This window comes from Lissotriton vulgaris, chromosome 4_1 (assembly GCF_964263255.1).
Source record: "Lissotriton vulgaris chromosome 4_1, aLisVul1.2, whole genome shotgun sequence".
Lineage (NCBI taxonomy): Eukaryota > Metazoa > Chordata > Amphibia > Caudata > Salamandridae > Lissotriton > Lissotriton vulgaris.
The window spans coordinates 1,287,110,462-1,287,130,281 of NC_141691.1; the positions used below are offsets into that span (position 1 = coordinate 1,287,110,462).

General features: G+C 45.3%; 1 protein-coding gene across 2 annotated transcripts in view; it reads left to right on the forward strand.

Annotated features, from left to right (window-relative positions):
* ATP9B (ATPase phospholipid transporting 9B) overlaps positions 1-19,820 on the forward strand; it is a 2,364,768-nt gene that overhangs the window by 2,188,193 nt on the left and 156,755 nt on the right. For both annotated transcript variants that reach the window (XM_086965515.1, XM_086965516.1), the window contains exon 20: positions 16,273-16,371. In XM_086965515.1, coding sequence (XP_086821641.1) covers positions 16,273-16,371 — 99 coding nt within the window. The remainder of the gene's footprint in view (positions 1-16,272; positions 16,372-19,820) is intronic.

The window sequence follows — 19,820 nt, forward strand, 5'->3', positions numbered from 1 at the left end:
TTCTGTCGCTGCAGCAAGGTACGGTCCTTCACCCGAACCTGTCCAGTCTCCACCTATATGCCTGGAGATTGAGCGGCGACAGTTGAGACCATTTGACTTGCCTCCTGAAGTCTGTACTGTGATTATGGCAGCCAGGCGTCCCTCCACGAAGTCGGTATACGCCTGCAGGTGGAACAGATTTGTGGCATGGTGCACAGCAAAGGCTGTGGATCCTCTCTCTGCCCCTCTTTCTGAGGTTCTCCTCTTCCTTCTTTCTATTGCCCAGCAGGGCTCTGCTCTGGGCACTCTCAAGGGTTACCTTTCTGCCCTTTCAGCCTTTTTAGGGCTACCTGATCAGCCATCTTTGTTCAAGTCCCCAATTGTAAATAGGTTTTTGAAGGGCATCACACACATGTTTCCCCCTGTTCCATTTGTGATGCCTCAGTGGGACTTGAACCTTGTTCTTACCTATCTGATGTGCGCTCTCTTTGAGCCACTTCATAACACCGTCTGGACCCAAAACGTGCGCTCTCGTTTTATCTGGATTGCACACGCCAGTTCCGGGTGGATGACCAACTCTTTGTTGGTTACGTGGGCGCTAAGAAGGGACGGGCGGTACACAAGCAGACAATCTCTCGGTGGGTCGTGTTGTGTATCAAGGCATGCTACTCCTTGGCTAAGAAGGAACCTCCTGTTGGGTTGAGGGCCCATTCCACTCGGGCCACGGCGGCTACTACTGCCCTGGGTCGGGGAGTCCCCTTGCAGGACATTTGTCAGGCAGCTACGTGGGCCTCGCTGCACACGTTTGCAAGACACTACTGCCTGGACAGTCAAGGCCGGAGGGATGGCTTCTTTGGCCGTTCCGTCCTCCAGGACTTTCTGGTGTGATTATTGGTTCGTAGACCCACCACCGGGGTTGGTATTGCTGGGGTATCTATTCTAAGGTAAGGAATCTAATACTAACCTGTTTCTTTCAGATGAACAAGCTACTTACCTTCGGTAACGATATATCTGGAAGAAACAGTAGTTAGTATTAGATTCCTTACCGCCCCACCCATCCTCCCCGTTCTGCGAACCGATATCTAGGGTTAAGGTCACCCCCTTTCAGGGCCCTAGTTTCATGGCACCAGTGTTGGTTTTTATCATGGCTCTGCGTTTCTGGTGCAGAAAAGCTGTGTATAAGAACTGACGTCAGCGCCCGAGGGCAAACGACGCCGACGACGGACGCGGAGCCGCAAACGTTTCCGGATCCAGTCTGACGCCTTGGGATATTCTAAGGTAAGGAATCTAATACTAACTACTGTTTCTTCCAGATATATTGTTTTCGAAGGTAAGTAACTTGTTCTTCAGTGCCAGTAACTACTGTGGCAGTGTGTGCTTTTTGAGACCAAAACAATTTTTCCTTTTGCCAATGTTTGAATAAAGATGAGGGCCCAGCAGCTCCCACACCAATAAGGTTTTACAGAAAAAATGCCAAAACAAGTAATACATTGACAAAACTAAAATGCTGACCATCAATTTCAGACCTCTTGGCTTGGCCAATTCTTGTTTATTTTTGTTTCCCATAATCTTACTGAAACTGGTTACACTGATTTTCCATTATGAATATTTTTGGGATATACTAGCATGCATCAACACATGTTACCAAATGATGCTGCAAAGAAATGGTACCTGAAATTTTACAGTAGTTTAGCGATTTTTTTTTCCTCTTTTCATTTTTGTAGTAACCTTTTATTTTGAAAGCAAAGAATCAGAGAGCCCTTCCACCAGTCGGAAGTAGACAAGTAATCTCAAGGGCGGCTCTTTCTGCCCTTGAGATTACGATCACGGTTTCCGAAATGGTTTCCATGCCTGGTTGTCCAGCATGAAAACCATGCCCGAAAGCGTGTTTAGGGGCCCCCAGCAGGGTCCCCTTTGGTGCCCAGCCTCCGGTTGGAGGCACCCCTTTTGAAACCTGCACCCTGTGGCTGGCACCTTGAGGTGTCTGCCACGGGTTGCAAGGATGAACTGCAACTCCCTTTCCTCAATGGGAGCTTGTGTTATGGCTGGTTTACGGCCTTAACAAGAGCTCCCATTGAGGAAAGGGACCATGCGACCAAACTGTGTTCGGCTGCATTGAAATCAGTCGGTCGGGACCACCAACTGGGTGTCGGTCGGTGTCATGACCGAGTAGGTGTCGGCGGAAGTGATTCCACCCAACATCCTAATAAGCCCATTAATGCTCCTAAACAGTTGGATGAGTGCCAATTGTCCCACTTGAACCAGAGGTCATAATATAATCAAAGGGAATGAGCCCCCCTAGTGTTATAACAAAGGAGCATGCTGAAAGCACATTTACGAACCCCCTTGTTAATTGATGATGACTACTCGTTTCCAAATATCAGTGTCAAAACATCTGTCTCAAACATCTTGTCCTTTGCTGAGAAAGCTCAATTCTCTCCTACTTTATTGTTATTTTCTCACTTCTTATCACCAGACTGACTTTCCCTCATTTCATATGGACCTCAATATTGTTGCTCCAAACTCTAATTAATTATTCTCCAAGTCCATCCATGCACTAAAGTTAGGGGCATATGTAGGTAATTTCTATTTTGCGATTCTCAAATAGAGATTTTTAAGGAATCACTGTTTGAGAATTGCAAAATGGAATGTAGGTAAAAAATCGCAATATTTTTGCGAATTGCTAAAATTCCTTATTTGCGATTAGCAAATTGCGAATCGCAATTAAGGAATGAGTGTCCCATTCATTCCTATGGGCCAAGAGGCCCATAGGAATGAATTGAGATACATTCTCAAATTGCGATTTTCTATGAGAAAATCGCAATTTGAGAATCGCAATTCCAAGGGTGCCAGGGTGTCCAAAGGACACCTGTTGCATCCCTGGAATGTGCCTGTAAGTACATGTGGCGCACATACATGCCCTAAGGGCATGTCTATGCGCCACATGGCACTTTGAATTAAAAAAAAATATGCATTTTGACAGGAAATCGCAAAAAGCCATCTACTTGGAGTAGGTGGTATTTTGCGATTCCTAAAGCCAAAATCGCATTTTAAAAGTCACCCCTACATTGCATTTAAAGAATCGCAATTATCCTGTAGTAGGGTCATATTAGTGTATATCGCTATTACGGTTTTATCTCATCTCCGGGGATCACTTAAGCTCACAACTACCAATGTACCAGACTTCTTACTGAATCTGTGTAGTTCAATACATGCTTCCTATATCACTCATGTTAATCAAGTAAGAAAAGTGGGCTACAATGCAATACCTCATTTTGCAAGATTTGATACTATACATTCTCCATCTTTTCCTGGGCACGTCACTCCATATTTGGGGACCCTTAATTGAATCCTTAGCAATCAATGCAAACCAACGGTCTGTAAGAATTGAAAGAATTAAGAGAGTGATGAAAAATGCAATGGCTACGTTTAAGAACCAAGTTAACAGCTCAGACTTATGGGCTTGACTTCCAAACAGTCGGAATGGTAAAAACAAATCCATTCCTGATTTCTTTATTAGCTAAAATCTGGTCTTCACAGGTTGGAACATCACAGGGATGGGAACTCTCCAGGACAAAAATTAAAACCCTAATCTAGCTCAGTTAAGCAACCATTTATTACTATCACCCCAGTTATCCCTCACTGTAGGTGAGGTCCCTGAATGTAATTATATACATGGCCAAATCTTAGTAGCTCACACAATGGAATCAATCTATTGGTCGCCTAAATCACAATTCACCTTTGAGAACCTTATTCCAGTCTTTTTATAGCGTGCAGAAGGCATTCTCCCTACGACTATCATTAAATGGTTTAAATACATAACTTCAAAAGCAGCCTTTTATGAAACAGCAGTAATTTAACTCTGACACATCCCAGCCCCAAGTGCCTCAAGATGGCCACAGACAAAGAATTAAACTTTCATATGAACAAGCTAGTAATCTAGCATTAGCATATAACCACCAAGCTAACCATATAAAAATAGCCATATTTGCGATAAAGAAATGCTGTGTCAAAGGATCAACATGCCGCTCAATTTAATACCTTTTTTTTAGCTTAGCACTCTCTCTTTATTTCACGTGACTGCAAACTTATTTGGTTAGTCAATCTTATAAAAGTGCAAGATCTCTGCATCTCATAGATAAAAAGAAAAACATTATTGAAATGTCAGCATTCTAAAGAAGTCGGTATCACATTATTGCAGAGAAACCCATCGGTTAACACCCGAAACGTCCCACTTGCACTCCTCCTGCTATTCATTATAGTTGAATTCATCTAAACAACTTCCCACATGGTCTTTTATTTAGTTTAGAGGGCAGATTTCGTGACAAAGAAGGTGGGATTGTTTGAATTAGAGTTGTGTTAGAGGTATTAACTCTTACTTAGTTCGCCATACATGCACCACTCGAGGGGAAGAATCTCTTTTATGCCTATCCCACTTGTTGCCAATTTTGCAAGAGGACTTTGAATGTAGGGGGTGATTGTAATGCCATGCTACATCCCTTCGAGGACAGTTCAGATGCCTTTTAGAATTACTAACATACTTCAGGTTTTCTCTTACAAGGAATAGCCAATTTAGACTTAACTTGACACTTGAATGGTCTGACGTGTCCGGCCATTTCCCAGTGGGACTTATGTTAGTCCTTGCAGCTGCCTCTGCCTTTCACTCCCTATCCTGGTGCATCAGTAAGGTGACTTTCTGGGGTCTGAACCGGAGAGCATCTGTTAAAAAATGTCTTGGAGGTTTCTTGGATCACAATCTTAGATATTACTAAGGCCATTGTAAGAGGTCAATTGATTGATCCTTTACGATATTAACTCAGTTTAAATAAGAACCTCTTGAGTCACTGGCAAGCTTGAGTCTCAAACCGAATTAAATTGCTCTCTTGTAAGTTATAAGGAATTGATATGGGTTGGGGTGAACTAAAGCAGCTGCTAATGAGCGGTGCTACTAGAAAAATGCTTCAAACCAGCCAAATCTATTAAATAAGGCAACAAAGCCAATCAAATCCTTACCTACAAGCTTATACAAAATCAGAGTAGAAAACACATCAATGATATTATAGACATGTCTGTCAGTGCCTTCAGATGCACTTCAGCCATTATTAAAACATACCACAGTGACCGCTGTTTCATCTGTTTAATCATAGCATTTAGGAAGCAGTCTGCAAGACTTTATTTTACAACTCCTCTTGACCTGTCTTCTAGGGAGGAACAGGGGGAGTAAGAAAAGCTGTTAAAACTCTATCATGAAGTAAAGCCTTGACCTCTTTATCATTTTTTAAGCCCAATAGAAGATTTTTTCAGTCCTTTGGTATATAATTACTTCTCAACATCGAGTTTCATTTTATGATGGAGTGTAAAGTTTCATTAGTCATGACAATAATCATTTAGCTGCACATTTGATTGAAGAAGCCGAAATCAAACCAAAATAAATGATCTCTCTCTTGCTTTGTGAGTAGAAGGCATTCTTTAAAGGATTTGCAAATACTTTTCTGCCCTAAAAGGATGACATTTATTGGCAAAGCTTGTGTCTCCCTCTGCTATAATGAAAGTGGACAGACAATATCCCCTGCCGAATCTCTTACCCAGGGTTGACTTTTGTCACCTCTCCTCTTCACCCTCACAATGGACCCATTGATACACAATATTTGTTGTAACCTCAGTATCATAGATTTTCTGGTGAAGAGTTTGATGCATACGTTGGCATTGGTCTGGCCGGCGTGCTCTATTTCTGAGCCAAACCAGAGCAGTTGTTACAGGCTCCTATGTCATTTTGTAGAAAATTCTGGCTTCAAAAAAAATGACAGTAAGCCACTGGGGCTGGGAGTCTCAGACTCGTTGAATACGTTGCAAGATTTGCTGCTTGATAGCAGTCCGAGTTTGACTTGAAACCCCATCTGTATCTAGTGACCAATCTTCGCATTACAATTAAAAACGTGTACAATGAAAATACCGCCACTTTTGGACGCCCTATTAAAGGATCTAGGTGGGAAAAGATTGCCATCTATGGGCTCAGATGGAAATAGATTATTAAAATGAACTGCATTTTGAAATGTCGAAACATGGGACAAACTAATGCCTCAAATACCGCTTTATCGCATATACAACAATAGTTGACTGCATTTGTCTGGGGTAATAAAACTCTTTGGTTCTCTAAGAAGATTAGGCTTATAAACATCCAAGAAAAGGGGTTTTTGGGGCTCCCTAATGTAGAATATTATGTATGTTTATCTCAACTGTGCCACACGCTTCATTGGCATTGGCCTTTCACAATGAAGCCCTGGGTGACACTGGAACATGTTTACTCATATGTTCCATTACACTCTATTTTATGTTTGCCCAGTAGCCATATATGCCAAACTGTAAGCTTTTGTCATCCAATTGTTTAGGAAGGGAGGCGTAACAACTTTGCATTTTCTCATGTCACTCATTACCTCTAATCCTGATTTCTTTTTGGATATGTCGATTCTGGCTGTGGTATGTCAAGGCTGAGAGACCTTGGTATGTGTCTTAGTTAGGCCCATGTTAAAAATGCTGCCATCTTATACTATGAACACGTTTCTTACACTGAGTTCCCTTTCACACAATAACCTTTTACACACATTTGCATGCATGATAATGTTGGATTTGTTTCTCTGAAACTGGTTTGCTTACAGATTCCGCTTCGCTTAACATTATCACGACCCCTTGAACAGCATGTACAAGGCCGCAACACACATTGTGCAAATGTTGTTCTATTTTTCTTCCACGAGGAGACACAGCTATTTGGAAGCCATAACAATGCTGGCTTGCACAGATCTTGCAAGGATGCTTTTCATATTATAAATAAACAAGCTTTTCTGGGTTTAGATAGAGTAGCGCTTTGCTGTCATTGGCGAGGTCTCTACATGCTTAAACTTCAGCCCAGCAGCTTGCTGATATCTCCGCAAGGGTGTCCAGATCGTGACCAAGACAGGGACTTACATTCTTTCTGTTCAGGGAACCAGGGTTGGATCATCCAGTATGAGGATTCTTGGTAGAACACATACACACATGCCCTAGATACTTAGGTACGGGATTGCATAGTACGAGTATGCCAGATTTCTCAATTGTTGTGTATGCCTGCATATATACACTGTGTTAACATGATAACCAAACGTTTTATTGTGTTCACTGTCTTGGTACTTATAATAACTTTAATCTGCTTCTGTCTATTGATCATTGCAGCACATATACTCTATACAACAATCATATTGGTTCAGTACACTTTAAAAACGTCCCTCAGTGTAATCCTTGTATACTTCTCTGACAGAGCATGAGTGACTGGGCAGACAGATTCTAGATCTGTTACCACAATTCCTGGGAAATCTGGCTTATGTTAAGTGGTTGGCAGAACCATTTGCTACCTGTCTAGGTTTAGGGGTGCTTATGGTGGCACTGTCAGTTATGTGGTCTATGGGACAACATATCCTGAGGGGGTGTTAAGAATCAGTCTGGCACCATCCCATCGGTTATGCCATCCACAAACGTACAGTTCCAACTGTAGGGTGGAAACTACACAACAACATTCCATTATTGGGAACCTGTTCCTTAATGTGGAGATGCTAAGTAGGATGCTAAGTAGAGACACTTGCTTTACACTTAGTCTTTCTCATAGAGTTGAAAACTCCCTTACCCAGCTATTGCAGTGAGCACGTTTGAAAGAAATTAGAGAGATGGAGAGCAGACAAAAAGTTCAATAGAGAAGTTGTTCACTCTTGGTCAGACAAGAAAAATAATCTTTAACCTTTTAACTTTTATGTTTTCATCGGTAGCTTATAACCAGATAGGAAACCTGGTTAAATTGTACATTATAAAGGGATCTGAATACTATGTAATACTAAAAGCTAAGGTGCACCACACATGAATTTCAAAACAAGAAGAACAATTATATGGTCCAAATCTAACACCGATGTTCTTCAATATGTTCTGTTTATTCCAATTTCAATAGTTTAAAAGCGATGACACAAAATAAGTAGCTTTTCATATCTTCCGGGTACTTCGCAGGATCAGGGTAGCCTTATCTCAGCTGCTAGTCTCTTGCGCATTCTGTATATTATTGACTTGATGAGACACATTTTGGGACGCCATTTCATGTTGGCGCAGCCTTAGATACGATATTTGATGCAATTCCTTAGGCTGATATCATTTAGGCTTATAATAGCCTGGTGCTGTTGCTCTCACAATCTGTGGGCATTCCCTCGTATTCCTGGTGTATATATTTGCACACACTTTATACTGAATATCATTGACGGGGAATATCCCACAAGTTACGAAGCCTGCTATTCATTGGCCTCTTTCTGGATGAGTCTGATCAACTCCCAGTGCCCTGAAGAAGTCCTGTACTAGGACAAAACGTGTCAGCTGTATCGTTGTGAAAAGCTACATATATCTGTAAGAGACACTTTAGTGATAGATTCCTTACCTTAGAATATCCCCAGGCGTCAGACTGAATCTGGAAAGTTTTGCTTAGCAGTACCCTTGCGCGTCAGTAGGTGGCGTCTTGCGGCTCTGCGTCCGTTACTCGCGTCGTCAGCGCCGAGATGACATCACGGAGCGTACTTAGGCACCACCCATGCGCGCTGACGTCAGTTCTTTCTTTTTCCGTGCCAGTAAGCGAGATCCGGTTTGAGCACGTACCTTGGTCTCTTTTTGACCACTATTTTGAGACTTTTGTCTCCCTAACCTTTTCTTGGTGCACGTAGGGATGCCCGGTTTTAAGTCCTGTGGGACATGTCCCCGAAACATGTAGGTAGCGGACCCCCACGATGTTTGCCTCTACTGCCTGGAGGCTGACAACAACTTCTGGGACTGCCGCGACTGCCGTGCCATGGCCCCCAAGGCCTTGCGGGAGTTGCTGGATGTCCAGCATTCATCGCGTCACCGCTCCCGGTCTGGGGGCCGCTCCCGGGACCGCTCGCGGGACCGGAGACGTCGCTCCTCAGACTACAAGTCTTCGCCTTCGGATTCCGGTAAGCATCACCATAAAAAGAAGTCGAACAAGCGTGTTCGCTCTCCGACGTCCACCGTCACTCCTCGGAGGCGGACGAGGGGGACAGGGGCCTCGCCCCTGCCGCTCCTCTCTAGCTGGAGAGTTCCGCAGCCTACCCGCCACACCCGGGTCCGTTGGCGACTCCCGAACAGATGCAAGACTTCCTTGCTTCTTTGGACCGCCTTTACAGGCCTCGGACTCCCACCGGCGCGCCTTCGGGCCCCGCGGACCCGTGTCCAGATCCTGCTGGCCCGGCAGCTCCACCATCGGCTCCAGCCCCGGCGCCACAGGATCCCGGTCCGGAACCGTCCAGCGCTGTTCACGGTGCCGTTCCCGACGCTGTTAGTTTCATCTCTGGCTCCGGTTCTGCCGCCGCATCCGGCTCCCTCCACACCAGAGGCGGACGACGACGGGAATGGGTCCTCAGACCCGCTTACTCTGCAATGTGACTCCGAGCTCGATTGGGTGGATGAATTGGAGGATGCAGGTGACCTCGATGTCTTTTCTGACCTGGGGTTCGCCTCTCCCCCGCCTATGATGGAGGAGAGTGCCTCCTATATGGTGGTCCTCCTTCCAGCTGCTGAGGCCCTAATCTTAACCTCTCCACGGTGGCCCTCAAGACCAACCTCCTCACGAGGTGCTCCAGACAGCGTCTACTTCGGCTGAGCCACTGCTTCCCTTTAATGATGCTCTGACAGAGGTCCTCTTGGGCACTTGGTCGAGGCCAGCCACGGGAGCCCCGGTGGATAAAAATGTCGCTAGACGTCACCAACCAGCGCCAGGTGACCCCGCTTTCTTGACCACTCACCCTACGCCTGAGAGCCTGGTTATATAGGACTCGATGTCGCAGAGTGCCTTTCCCATGGCCCCACCGGATGAGGACTCTAAAAGGCTGGACCAGCTTGGGAAGCGGTTGTTCTCCTCGGCCAGCCTTGGACTGCAGTCGTTGAACACCCCCTGCTTGTTGGGCTGCTACTCCCACGTGGTGTGGTACGCCGTTGGTCAGTGTCCTGAGGAGGTGCAGGCTACCCTTTCTCAGGCGATTGCTGAGGGCAAAGATGCAGCTAAGTTTGCCATCCGGTGTGGGTTAGACACTGCCGACTCCCTGGGCAGGGCGATCTCTACAACTGTGGCGTTGCGGCGCCACGCCTGGTTGCTTCCACTAGGTTTGCGCCCGATGTCCAGAGTTCACTCATGGACATGCCCTTTGATGGCACCCATCTGTTTGGCGACAAGGCGGACAGTGCCCTGAAGCGCTAAGTCCCTGGGTCTTTCCACTAAGGCCCCGGCCACTCCTGGTTTTCGTTCCTTTTGTAACCAGGGTCGAGGCGCCCAGGTGCGCCCTTCCACCAGACCTGTGTAGAACCAGCCATAGCGAGGCCGCGGTCGCGGATTCCGCAGGGGCGGGTTGGGGAACCAGCGTGCTGGTTCATCCACCTCCACCCCCACTGCTTCCGCCTCAAAACCCTCCTAATCTATACTTCAGGGAGCACCCCACGCCGTTGGGTGGCAGGATACACCACCACCTCCCCAGCTGGCGCGAGATTACATCAGACAAATGGGTGCTGCAGATAATCTGCACAGGTTACTCCCTTCCCTTTCAGTCCCCACCCCCAGCCATGCCACCTCAGTGCCACCGCATGTCGGGAGATCATTTGGCTCATCTCCAACAGGAAGTTGCAGCCCTCTTGGCCAAGGTGGCCATCTTGTACGTTCTTGGGCCAGAAGTAGGGAATGGTTGCTATTCCCACTACTTTCTGGTTCCCAAGAAGGACAAAGGGAGTCTGCGTCCTATCTTGGTCCTCTGGGACAGAAATCGCTTTCTCCGGAAGGAGAAGTTCAAGATGCTAATCCTGGCTTGACTGCTCTCGACCCTGGAGACTGGATGGTAGCATTGGACTTGCAGGACTCATATTTTCACATCCCCGTCCTGCCGGCCCACCGGCATTATCTGCGGTTCACGGGAAGCAAGGACCATTTTCAATTTACTGTGCTCCCCTTCGGCCTTACCAGCGCCCCTCGGGTGTTCACGAAAGTGATGGCGGTGGCCGCAGCTAATCTGCGCAGGTCAGGGGTGTCAGTGTCTTTCCCTACCTCGATGACTGGTTGTTGAAGGCGGGCTCGCCCCAGGCAGTCGTCCACCACCTTCAGACTACGGCCGACCTCCTGCATTTGCTGGGGTTCTCCCTCAATGTGCCGAAGTGGCACCTGAGTCCCTCTCAGAAACTCCCCTTCATCGGAGCGGCACTGGACTTGATGCAGTTTCGGGTTTATCCTCCTGAGCAGCGAGTCCGGGATATTCCGACTATGATTCCGATCTTTCAACCTCTATCCCGGGTTTTTCGTCAGGATGACCCTCCGGCTCCTGGGCCTGATGGCCTCCTGTATCCTGCTAGTGCGACATGCCAGACGGCATATGCGGGCTCTGCAGTGGGACCTGAAGTTCCACTGGGCACATAATCAGGGCAACCTGTCCGATCAATTCCAGATCTCGGAGGGCACTGCACGACATCTGCAGTGGTGGCTCACGAATCGCGATTGGGTCAATGGCAGGTCCCTCTCCCTTCCCCAATCGGAGCACACAGTGGTGACGGATGCGTCCCTCCTGGGCTGGGGAGGCTACTTGGGAGAGGCGGAGGTCAGAGGCCTCTGGTCTCCGACGGAGTCCCGGCTCCATATCAATCTTTTGGAGCTGCGGGCAAACCGACTTGCACTGAAGGCATTCCTTCCCTCTGTCCGGGGAAGTGTGGTGCAGGTTTTCACGGACAACACCCCGTCATGTGGTTTTGCGACAAACAGGGCGGGGTGGAGTCCTGGACCCTACGTCAGGAGGCTCTGCGCCTCAGAACATGGCTGGAACATCAAGGTTATACCTTGGTGCTTCAACACCTGGCAGGTTCTCTGAGCGCCAGGGCAGATAAACTCAGCTGCCGGTGCTTGGTGGATCACAAATGGCGTCTGAACTCGGACTTGGCGCAAGGTCTCTTTCTACAGTGGGGACAGCCATGGTTAGATCTATTCGCCACCGAAGATAATGCTCAATGTAATTAGTTCTGCATGTTGGAATTTCCAAGGCGGCCCTCGCTCGGAGATGCTTTTCGTCTCGAGTGGAGCTGCAGTCTACTGTACGCTTTTCCGCCTATATCACTTCTGCCCAGAGTGCTGAAGAAGATCAGGCGCCACCGGGCTCAAGTTATTCTTGTGGCTCCGGACTGGGTTCGAAGAGTATGGTATCCCGAGCTACTCAGTATGAGCATCGATCCCCGATCCGTCTGCCTCTTCGGGAGGATCTTCTGTCGCAGCAGCAGGGGACGGTCCTCCACCCGAACCTGTCCAGCTTCCACCTCCATGCGTGGAGATTGAGCGGTGACAAATGACGGCTTTCGACCTTCCTCCCAAAGTCTGTAATGTCATTCTGGAAGCCAGGTGTCCCTCCACTAAAACGGTATATGCCTGCCGATGGAACAAATTTGTGGCATGGTGCACAGCAAAGGCTGTGGATCCCCTTTCTGCCCCTCTTTCTGAGGTTCTTCTGTTTCTTCTGTCTTTGGCCCAGCAAGGCTCTGCTCTGGGCACTATCAAAGGTTATCTTTCTGTAATTTCCGCCTTCCTGAGGCTTCCTGATCAGCCTTCTCTTTTTAAGTCTCCAGTTGTTAACCGCTTTCTCAAAGGCATTGCACACACGTTTCCTCCTGTGCCTTTCATAATGCCTCAATGGGACTTAAATCTTGTCTTGACTTTTCTGATGTGTGCTTCCTTTGAGCCTCTTCATAACTGTCCTTTACATCTTCTTACTCTAAAGACGGCTTTCCTGGTAGCTATCACTTCTGCCCCTACTGCCTTGGGACGCGGCGTTCCCTTGCAGATCATTTGTCAGGCAGCTAAGTGGGCCTCGCTGCACACATTTACAAAGCACTATTGCCTTGACAGTCAAATCCGGAGAGACGGCTTCTTTGGCCGTTCTGTTCTCCATGACTTTCTGGTGTAATTTTGTTTGCAGACCCACCACCGGGGTTGGTATTGCTGGGGTATCTATTCTAAGGTAAGGAATCTATCACTAACGTGTCTCTTTCAGATGCACAAGTTACTACTTGTGTAACAATATATCTTTAAGAGACATTAGTTAGTGATAGATTCCTTACCGCCCCACCCATCCTCCCCATTCTGGGAACTGATTATTAGGGTTAAGGTTATCCCCTTTTAGGCCCTAGTTTTATGCACCAATGGTCAGTATCTTGCATGGCTCTGTGTTCCAGGCGCGGTAAGTCATGTACAGAACTGACATCAGCGCGCATGGGTGGCGCCTAAGTACTCTCTGTGACGTCATATCGGCGCTGACGACTCCAGTGACGGACGCGGAGCCGCAGGAGGCCACCAACTGACGCGCAAGGCTACTGCTAAGCAAAACTTTCTGGATCCAGTCTGGAGCCTGGGGATATTCTAAGGTAAGGAATCTATAACTAACTAACTGTGCTTTGTGTCTTCGCTTTTAAACTATTGAAAATGGAATAAACAGAAAATCTTGAAGAACATCGGTGTTGGATTTGGACCATATAATTGTTCTTCTTGTTTTGAAATTCATGTGTGGTGCACCTTTGCTTTTGTTTTAAATTGTTAGGTTCCTACGGGAGCTAGCATTGTGACAGTGGGTGCGATTCAGAGTGCACACAGACCCCAGTAAGGACAGAGGGGATAATATTAGCAGAGGGATAGCAGGTTAGGTGCTGTTAATCAGAGGGCTCCACTGTCAAGTTCGCTTGTTTACGGATTTAAATACTAATTTGACAAGATGATGGTCTAACCTGTGATCTAGGGTGGCTTAAACATCTATAAGCTCTCAGAAAAAAAAGTGCTTACAGAATACTTACTAGATGGCACTTAATCCTGTTATCCTATTGTAAGGTGTCTCAGTTGGAGCCAGTATGTATCTGCTTAGGACCCTATGTGGCAAATTGCTGACATCTTTTTCTACCTTGTAGATTTACTACAGCCCACACTTGGAAATTGTAAACTACTCCACTGTTGTCCATGTCCATACCATGGTCCAGCTTTTGCAGAATGTCATCCTTTTCTGAAAGCGTCAGAATGTTTAGTCTTACTTATTTTGGGAATCACCTCAGTGATCAGTATTTTCATGAAATAGACTGCTCGTTAAATTATTACTTCTCACAAATTATAACATTATGTTTCCCACTAAACCCTGTCTTCATGGATATTTGTAATGCTGTTTCACCTGCACATCCCAAAAAATAATAGTTACCACAAGAAAGTATAGGACCTCTCTCAAATTCTAATTAATACATGTTTGTGATGTTCATCTCATTATGTATCTAGTAAATAACCCATTCTCTCTGCAAGGGCCAGATGTATGACACATTTTACCAGTCGCGTGGGCTGTTTTCGACTAGTAAAATGCATTTCCTATATACCAACCCTATTTTGTGAGTCAGTGACCTATTATGACTCACAAAATAGGGTTTGGGAGTCACTATAAGGAAGGGGCTTGTAAAGGGCGTCACTTCCTAATAGCGAGTTGCACTGGTATATATAAATGTTTTGCGACCGGGAATGCGGTTGCAAAACACTTGCAGATTACCACCATTTTCAATTGGAATTTAGCCATTTGCCAATGGGAAGGGGTCCCCTAGGGATCCTGATTTCTTTTGAGATCAAACGGTGGTCCCAGTGTCCACTGTCCACAAAAAAAAATTAAAAGAAAACTTTTCATTTTTATTTTTGATATGCACCCCGTTTTCCTTTAAGGAAAATGGGCTGTATTTAAAAAAAAGAAAACTATAGTCCATCCCTGTAAGTGCAGGCCATTCCCAATAGGTCGCAAATTGCGACCTACCTTGTGAATATTAATGCGACCCTGTGTCTGTGTATTGTCTGTGTCTTGTATTACAGTGTCTGAGACACTACATCAAGTTTTGTGACTCGCAAATTGCAATTTGCGAGTCGCAAAACCTGACGGTCATACATGTGACCCCCAAATCTCCTTTTGGATTTTTCCAATAAAATATGTATATCTCTTTGTCTGAAGTCTCATGGAATCTTTTCAATCCTACCTTTATTGTAGTTAAACGTCATCAGTCCTGCATAGATTTTAATATCTTAATGTCAGTCTCTATTACATCCAATTCATTAATATGGTTTTGAGTGTTCAGACCATGTTAGAAATATAGACATCCATGAGCATGTCAAGAAACCCTATTACAGGGGTCATACCTGGAACCAAAACCACATTTTTGTTGGAGAATGATATTTCCGTTTCATATCAGGACACGCAAAAAATAAATTCTCTCATCCAATACTTATTTCATAGAACTGCCGAATGTTTGAAGTATTTGTGAAGGTAGCTGCAGCTAGGTCTGTTCATGTCCATTATGTTTGACTGCCCTCTGGCTCCTCTTGACATCTAGGACTTGATGAAAGGCAGTTTGTGACGGACAAAAGACGGTGATGACACACGTTCTGTCTTGAATCCATTACCGTTCAACTTTCACCACATTCTTCCCCATTCACTCTTCTGGGTGGTTAAGCCCTGCACTACACAGGAAAAATTCTTACGTAGACTCTGGGTCAATTTGCATGTTAGAAACGTAGTAGTAGAGTGGAAACTCGAGGCATAGAAGCTGCTGCATGAGAGGGTGCATATGTACTTTAGAGAAGGGGGCTCTGGGGTACAGCGACAGTGAAGGCGTAAGCTGAGGTGAAGACGGCTACTACTGGGGCGGAGGGTGTCTAGTAAGAGATGCCTGTGGACTGAACAGCGTTCTTCAGGACTGAGTCCTTCATGGCACTGCCAGTGGTCTGGATAAACTAAGCAGACAGTGAGGAGGTAATATGTACCTCAGACATCCACACTGAGTCGGGGAGCAGACTCCTGACTGATGGGCATATTGCAGTGGGATTTACATTGTCTGAGAGCTAAGATTCTTCTCGGTGTTTTTGGTTACATGAGACAGCACTGCAGAAGACTCAACAAACAACGAAACACGCAGGGCAAAGGACAGTGCTCTTCATTTGCAAATCTAAATTGACATTCAGTCTCAGATAAAAAATTCTCTCGTCCAGCTGATGATTATAATTTATTCAGTACACCCCTGAGGTATATTTTGGTCACGTAGGTTTTTGATTACCTGCAGTTAACAATCAAATTTTTTTGGGAAAATAAGATAGCTCTCTTAGAGCACACTTACTCAGGCATAGTACACTGTAGCAAGGCTCGTTGTTAAATGTGTGAGGTTGCAATTTAATTTACGTTTGATATTCTTTTGCAGATATGGATGTTGACAGGTGATAAACTGGAAACTGCTACTTGTATTGCTAAAAGTTCCCACTTGGTATCGAGAACTCAAGATATACACATTTTCAGACCAGTGAGTTTGATAAATTTTTTGTAATTGTTCCCGTATTTGTTGAAATGGTTATCATGAATAAGAATGACATAATCTAAACTGTAAAATGTACCAATGCAAATTTCCTCTTGCAAATACAATTTATAGTAAAGTTGTAACGTCACTTTGATGAGCTCCATATTTCACTGCTCTCTAGTTTAAATAATGACTCTAGAAACTGATAGTAGTTGGTGTCAACTAGAGTCCTCAAAGCAGAAAGTAAATATGAGTCCTATCATGAAATGGCGACTGCGGTACTAGGTTGGCTTCAATTACATAATTATGTTACTGGCACTGTAGTGCCAGTTTCCAGTGCTGCAGTACTGAAATCCTTCACAGTGTGCTGTAATCTCCACAAATATATCACGTCTCATTTGTATACAGTGTTTCACATGCAAATTAAGCCACTAAGGACCTCATGGAAATGCCTTTTTGAGGTCTCAAACCATGAGTTTAGCAAAATCAGCGTTTGCTACCACAAAAGGGCTTTTACAATGTACTAAACCCATTTGTGATTCAGAAAAACCTCTATGAATCACAAAATGGGTTTTGCGACTCAGTCAGAGTTGCAGTTAGGCTGGGCAATTCACAGTGAGATATTTGAAAGGCTTGTGACTGCAGTTGTGTCTTTACAGGTGCCTCAGAAGTGATGGTAACTCATTTGCAAAGGGGACTCTATCAGCGCTGGACAGCTTCCCCTTTGGGAATTATGCCACGCTACCTCAGGGGTGTAGGCAGTGGACAAGAGGAAAACTGTATGCTCCCACCAATGTCTTCTCAAGTGGGAAACATTTGTTTTTAAAGCAGCAGCTGTTCCTTAAAGGAATGCAGCCTGTCTAATTTACATTCATTAAGCATTCTGTAACCATCCGTGATTGGCAATTTTTTGATGCAATGTATTAGTACATAATTCACATTTCAAAATTACATGCAGGTTTCAAAAAGTTGGTGCGTAGCTTGAACCCTCTGTCTGTAACCTGCCAGTTTGTACAGCATTGGAATTATTATTATTATTATTATATTTAATTTTTTAAAGCGCGCAGCTACCCGGAGGTTTCCCGGCGCTAAAAACAAAAAGAGGGGAGTGGGCCAGCAGAATAGTGACTTATTGGTTAAATAACCAAGTTTTAAGATCCCTGTGGAACTTTAAGTAGCTAGGTTCAATCTGAAGAGATAAAGGGAGAGAGTTCCACAGGGACGGAGCCAGAAAAGCAAAGGACCGACCGCCCATTCTGGCTCTCCTGATCCTGGGAATCTGAAGCTTGTGTTGGTTGGACGATCGAAGGGTGCGAGAGTGAGAATAAGAATGAATTAAAGATCTCAAATAGTGTGGTGCCCTACCGGTGTTAATTTTGTGCACGAAGCAGAGTGCCTTAAACTTGGAACGACTATCAATGCGAAGCCAGTGAAGGCTGCGTAAAGAAGAGGAAGTGGAAGACTTGTTGGGTAGTTTGCATAGCAGACGGACCGCTATGTTCTGGACCGTCTGTAATTTGCGGACTACCTCTTTGCCGGCCCCCAGGAAAATAACATTACCATAGTCCAGGTGAGATGTAATTAAAGCCTGGACTACGGTTTTCTGGGTGTCCAAAGGAAGCATCCAAATTATTTTTTTCAACCATTTAAGAATCGTGGTACAGATAGAGGAGACTCTAACCACATGTTGCCTCATGGACAACTGGTCATCAAAAATGATGCCCAAGTTGCGTGCAGTTTTAGATGGGGTGGGAAGGGTGCCCATTTGGGCAGGCCAATGGGAGGGCCCCCATAAGGCGGTGTTGTGGCCAAACAGAAGAAGTTCTGTTTTCCCTCCATTCAATTTTAACTTATTGTCGTGCATCCAGGAGGCAATGTTGTTGAGCCCTAAACAGAGGGAAGATGTAGTAGAATGATGACTGGTGGAAAGTGAAAAGATGCTCTGAGTGTCATCCGCGTATGAGTAAATGGAGAGCCCCACTTGCTCCGCAATGGCAGCCAGTGGTGTGACATACAAATTAAAAAGAAGGGGGCTCAAAATGGAACCTTGGGGAACACCATGTACTGATTTATGGATTTTGGAGGCAGATGTAGCAGAAAAGACTTGGAACGTCCGATCAGACAAAAAGCTGGCAAGCCATCTAAGGGCGGAATGAGTGATGCCAGAGGATTTTAGGGTGTTAACAAGGATGGGGTGGAAAATCGTGTCAAACGCAGCACTTAGATCCAATAAAATAAGTGCCACGGTTTCCCCTCTGCCCACCAGGTGACAAATGGTTTCAGAGACTCCCAGAAGTGTAGATTCTGTTGAAAAGCCTGACCGGAAGCCAGACTGTGAATGGTGTAAAATGTTTCGAGATTCAATGTAACTGGTGAGTTGTGTATTTATATGCTTTTCCAGAATCTTAGAATAGACTGGAAGGAGGGAGATCGGGCGAAAGTTGGCGGGGTTTTTGGGGTCTGCATTGGTCTTCTTCAGCAAGAGTACCATCATAGCGTGTTTCCAAGAGTTAGGGACCTTGGCTTCTCTAAGTGAAGCGTTAAGTAAATCCAAAATAAGATTGAGGGAAGAAGAATCTAGAGTTTGCAAAATTTGGGGCGGGATAGGATCCAGAGGGGAGCCAGATTTGATACTGCCAATAATATCATATAGTGTAGAAAGATTCAGAGGGTCCCAGGCAGTGATATGCGATTCTGACGACTCAAGATCGCACGAAGTGGCAGATACAAATTGTTCCAAAGGATAGGGGGTAGGATTAGGAATTCCGAAATCAGCATATATGGTCTCGATCTTGGAAACAAAGAAGTCCGCTAAGGTATTGCATTGTGCTTCATCCAGACAAGGTGCTTTAGGCTGGCAAGAAGCACCTGAAAGTTCCTGAACGACCTTGAAAAGGGCTTTAGGGCGATTTTGGGCATTTAAGATAGTCGAATTAACATATTCAGTTTTAGCTATATTGCAAAGAGAATGATATTTTGCTAAAGCAGCTTTGTACTGTAGTTTAATGTAAGGGTCGTAATTAGACCGCCACTTCCGCTCAAGGTGTTTACAGCAAGTTTTTTCCTTTTTTAGTAAGTCTGTAAACCAAGGGGCAGGGGGGTGGTGTAAATTGAATTTCTGCTTACGATGGGGAAGACAGGTATTGACAGCAGAAGTAAGCCAGTTATGAATGATATCCACCTCCTCAATGCTACTAACCTTGGTAAGGGGCATAGAGTTCAAGAGACAGGAATTAAATTTGCACACAGGATCATATACACTTCCGAAGACAGTTAAAATATTGGCTATTTCCTGGCTAACGGCACCACCTGCATTCCGGCAACAGAGCAGCAGTTGCACATTCAAACACAAACCTCAGCTTACAAACAATGATCTTAAAACAACTCAATCAGCCAGCTGCTTTCATTATGAATGTAAGCAAAAAAGGCCTGCCCTGTGGTTCGCCGTGGCATCT